The sequence below is a fragment of the Thunnus albacares genome, chromosome 22 (assembly GCF_914725855.1).
Source record: "Thunnus albacares chromosome 22, fThuAlb1.1, whole genome shotgun sequence".
NCBI classification, from domain to species: Eukaryota; Metazoa; Chordata; class Actinopteri; order Scombriformes; family Scombridae; genus Thunnus; species Thunnus albacares.
The window spans coordinates 844445-849444 of NC_058127.1; the positions used below are offsets into that span (position 1 = coordinate 844445).

The window sequence follows — 5000 nt, forward strand, 5'->3', positions numbered from 1 at the left end:
GCAGAAGTGTCTGGAACCTCTTTACTGTCTGGATCCGGATGTATCACAGCAGAGACGGAGCTTGCTGTGGGACCAGTAACAGGCCCTGTGGAATCTCTTGGACCAGTGCCTTTCTGGGTGTCGGAGCTGGTCGCCTCCAGACTCTCATCACTGTCAGGACCTGAACTAACACTGGTCTGATTCTTTGGATCAGATTCTGAACTCTCATTACTCTCATCAGAGCTGAGGCTAAAATCCATCTGACTGCCAGTGAGGGAAGTTAAACCAAGAACCTCATGATGGCGACCCTTCACCCCCATTGGTCCCTTGTTGCCTGAAAGCAGATCTACAATCTCCTGGATGGAACGAAACACCTCCTGAAGGCTTGAACCTACCCTGTCCTGGCTTTTCTCCGAGCTTGAACTTGTCACCTCCTGCGACTCTGGATCCAGAGCAGCATTGACACCAAACGCCCCCTGCTGGTTGCCTCCTGAACTCTGGGTGTCCGGATTCAACGTGACACCTTGCAGGTTTGGGTTCAGATTAAAGACCTCAGAGGACGACGAGTTGCTAAAGTCATTGGAAAGACGAGATGTTGGTTCATCAGACCTGGTGTTATTGTCATCAGAGTAATCAAAATCATTCAACTCTCTGCTTTCTGTGCTGTTGTTTTTGTCATCGGAGTAATCAGTAAGAGTTACAGCTGGCTGACTGTGGATCTCTCTGCTCTCTGTGCTGTTATTAAAATCATCAGAAAGAGGAAACGTTGGATCATCGGTCTCCTTGTTGTTTGTATTGTCAGTAAACTCAGACCTGCTGTTGTTTCTGTCATCAAAGTAATCGAAAGTAGCTACGTATCCCTGGTCGTTTAACATCATGTTGTTAAAATCATCAGAGTCATCAGAAAGGGTCAGTTTTTGCTTCATATTGCTCCCTTTGGAGGCTGCAGCTTCATCATCAGAGACAGTAAACATCGGCTGATCGCTCATCATTTCCTCTGATAACAGGTGTTTCTTTGTGTCCTCTTCAGTCATTGGCTCAGTCTCAGCTGGGACAAGTGTTCCCATTGGTTGGCTGTGCTGTGTTGTTATTTCTTCACTGCTCTCGCTGCTCGCGCTGTTTTCGTCAGACCTGGGACACAAAACAACTCAATAAATACAAAATAAGGAGAAAGACGAGGAGGAGATGAACTGATCGTCTCTACCTTCCTCCTCCATCAGCCCCGCTACCCTCCTTCTCATCAGCGAGGATGAAGATGGCGAAGCTCAAGGTGACGTTTGTTTTCGTGTCCGCGACCTCCATGATCACACCGGGCGGGGCTTCCACCACAGCAGGCGACTGGAAACACAAAGATGTTAGTGGGTTTTTTTTATTGGTGATACTGTGACAGTTCAATACAGAAATGATGAAGATAAATTAGAAATCTGACTAAATTTAATATTAACTCAGCTCAGATTTGTATATTTTTACTCGCTCATGAATGAAAGTGTTAGTTTTGACTGTAGGGACCAAATTTAACAAGAAGCATCGATATTTTACAGACAGACACAGTTTGGTTCAGATCAGTTACCTGTAGATCTTCATCAGAGGAAGAGGAAGAGGCCGACCAGGAGTCACTGTCTGAAGTCAGCTGCAGAGAGGAAGACAGAGCTGAACCAGAAGTCACAACACGTTGACGTTACTGAATAAACTCCGACTACAGGTTCAACTGTCTGTGTTATGAGAATAAGATGTTTTAACTTTCATGGTTTTTATCCTGTCGAGCTTCGGTTTTATGCAGAACTTTGTTTTATTTGTCTGTTTGTTTTTTAGGTGAATATGTGGAAATGTCTGATGATGAACTGAACGTCTCCTTCTGTAATTTCAACTTATGTCCACAGTTCAGCAGAAGTCACATAATGTATTTTCATGTTAACAGAAAGTTGATTTAACAAGTATTTAAATAGACTTACAGGTCTGCTGGTAGCAGATTTAAATGGACATATTCTGTTATTTATATCTTGTTCAGATGTTGGATGTTAAACGAGGTCAAAGTTCAGAAGATTGAGGTGAACATACGTAGAAATGCTGCCTGCAAGTCAAAGGTCAGGGCTTCAACCTGCTCTGAACGCTTCGTTTGTAACGTTTTTTTCTACCTTGCTGACGAGGTGATGTCGGCTCATCGCACATGCTCATAAACAGCCGTCCATACTGTAGCTTTGGTTGCTAAGGTGGTTGCTAAGGTGGTTGCTAAGGTGTTTCCATGCGTTGTTCAGCTCCAACATGTACGGATGGATTTGAGAAGTTGACATTTGGAGTAAAGAAGGAGAAAAAGAAGTGAAATCCTGCTACTATAGTTTGTTTACGTAGCCTCCGGAGCCGGAGGAAGCTTCCTGAAGCTGACCAATCAGAACAGAGTGGACTCATCAGGAGGCGGGGCCTGTTTCAGACAGAGGCTGAACTGAGGGGCTGCATAAAGGACCAGTAGAAGATCAATAAGGAGTTTTTATTCCAGTAGAGCCCCAGAATATAAATATAGAGCTGGAGATGTTGCCTTTAAAGTATAAACCAGGTTAACATGACTGAATAAAATATGAGTATTTCAGTGAAAGTTGAGTTTAACAGTTTAATGTGAGTTAATCTGTGTCTCAAAGTATTTTGGTGACGTTTACAACCTGAAGACAGCAGGAGATTTGTGTGATCTGATTGGCTGTCAGTGCTGATCACATTCCACCGCTGAAATAGACTCAGAGCAGTGAAACGGTTAAATCCGTCACATGTGTAGAAATAAATCTCCTCTGTGGTCAAACTGGATCAGCTTCACGGTTTCACCACCAGCTTTCTAAAAACACCCCACTGTTCTGTGTGTGTGTGTGTGTGTATTTCGAGTCTTTGTGGTTTCTGGCAGGCAGATAAACAGTGTTTTACATTCAACACACTGATTTAGAACAGACCGGAAACAACACACACACACATTGGCTGTTCTTAGAAAACATACATGTTCAACAACACACACACACAGTCGTGTTTCCATCACTTCAGAGGACATCGAGTTGACTCACAATGACCTTAAACCACGTCTTCACTCCAGCATGGACGTTATGGGGACGTACGAACACATTTATCCGGCTTGTTCAGCAGCTCTACATGTTTGTCAGAGAACTTAATAAATGTTAGAAGACGTTAATCATACTTCAGTGTCATTAACATACTCCCTCCCCTCCAAAGGGTCAGCGGATAAATCTGAGGGGTCGTGAGATGATTAACGGGAGACGAAAGAAGAAACAACAAAGTTCTGATACACAAATCTGTTTTCAGTTTTTTTCTCTAATCTTTGGTTTTTTGGTTGGTGTTAACATGTAACAAGCAGCAACAGAACAGCTGATAAACTGTGAAAACATGCAGGCAGCAGAGACAAATTTATAAAAAGCTAAGCTAACGTAGCATTATCAAGCTAACGTTACTTTCAGTAAGTCAAACAGCTACAGAAATATCACGTCATGTCATGTTTGAGCTTCTCTTCTCAACATAAACCCAGATAGTGAATGATCAGCTAATGCTAATGCTAATGCTAATGCTAATGCTAGGTGAGCGGGAGTATCAGTGCGTTAGTTTACTGCAGAGTCTCGTGGACACTGTGTGTGTGTGTGTGAATCATAAACAGGTGAACTGTGACCTCGACAAATAGTTTTTATTGATTAAAACAAAATCTAATGACCGAAACATGAAGAAAAAATATCTCTGTTGCAATTTAACGATTAAAGCTTTAATTTATGATCTTACTGGTGCTGAAGAGACCAAACTCAGCAGCAAACAGCTGAGCAGGAACACAGGATTCAACATCACTTCCAGGTGTCTCCAGGTGTCTCCAGGTGTCTCCAGGTGTCTCCAGGTGAGTTCCAGGTGTCTCCAGGTGTCTCCAGGTGTCTCCAGGTGTCAATAGCTTACAGGTTTGCTCTACTACAAGATGAAACACACACACATATGTATATAATAAAAGTCTTTGTAAAAGGTTTTGTATAATTCACAACTTTCCTTCGTAATTATAAATAAACACGCACATTTGAACATATTCATGTTTTTATAGGAAAAAGCTTAATTTTCTTTTTTAAAAAAACAGGAAATTTTCTTGTAATTCACTGTTACACATTTTTCATGTTATTTATTATTATTTTACATTAGAAGTGTAAATTACCAGTTTATTACTGTAATTTTATTGACATTTTTGTGAATCATTGAAACAGGAAATATCTGTAAAAATACAGATTTTTTTTTCAGTGTACTTCAGTAGTTTTGAGGTATTTATACTTCTACTCCACCACGTCTAAATATTTGACTTTTTACTGCAGATACATTTATGTGATGACTTCAAACAGATTATTAATATAAATATAATCTACAGATATATTATGATGTGTTATTAAAGGTTAACATTGGCAGCTACAGTCCTGTGTAAAGTCATTTAAATCAGAATAAATACTTTCACTGTTGGTACTTTAAGTATATTTTACTGTCCTACGAATGCAGGACTTTAAACTGTAACAGAGTATTTGTACATTGAGGTATTAATACTTTTACTTCAGTTAAAACACTGTGAAAGTTCTTCTTCCACCACTTTCACACAACAAAAGATTCAGATTTATTTAGAGTGTAACATCCTGAAATGTTAACAGACATCAATAAATAATTTATATCTATTTATAAATATAAATAAGAATATAAATGTAAATAAGGAAATATCTGCAAGTTAAACTGTCTTCACATTAAAGTGAGTCGGAGGTTAGCCTAGCTTAGCACAATGACTGTATGTCTATGGAACAGTTAGCATGCTGCAGATTAACTCATTAACGACCGCTCTGATTGGTTCTCACCTGGTGGAAGGAGCCAGAAAAACAGCAGAGAAACAGACAAACAAACAAACAAACAAACAAACAAAAAAAGAAGAAGAATCCACAAAGTCTGAAAGAAAAAAAGACGTTTGACTGATTTGAAGTCCAGACGAAAAGAAAAGAAGGAAACAAAAAACCCTCCTCACCTCTCTC

General features: G+C 40.1%; 1 protein-coding gene and 1 long non-coding RNA gene across 2 annotated transcripts in view; one reads left to right on the forward strand and one right to left on the reverse strand.

Moving 5' to 3' along the window:
* The window catches only part of LOC122973682 (clumping factor A-like), a 6271-nt gene extending 2360 nt beyond the window's left edge, over positions 1 to 3911 (reverse strand). The window contains exons 1-4 of the mRNA XM_044341394.1: positions 3742 to 3911; positions 1550 to 1609; positions 1184 to 1317; positions 1 to 1110 (exon numbers count right to left, since the gene is read on the reverse strand). The exon at positions 1 to 1110 is cut by the window's left edge and continues 2360 nt beyond it. Coding sequence (XP_044197329.1) covers positions 1 to 1110; positions 1184 to 1317; positions 1550 to 1609; positions 3742 to 3801 — 1364 coding nt within the window. The 5' untranslated portion in view covers positions 3802 to 3911. The remainder of the gene's footprint in view (positions 1111 to 1183; positions 1318 to 1549; positions 1610 to 3741) is intronic.
* LOC122973683 lies at positions 1250 to 1996 on the forward strand. Its single transcript, XR_006400104.1, has 3 exons — positions 1250 to 1333; positions 1521 to 1681; positions 1792 to 1996. It is a non-coding gene; the product is annotated as an uncharacterized LOC122973683 (long non-coding RNA).
* Positions 3912 to 5000: the final 1089 nt, after the last annotated feature.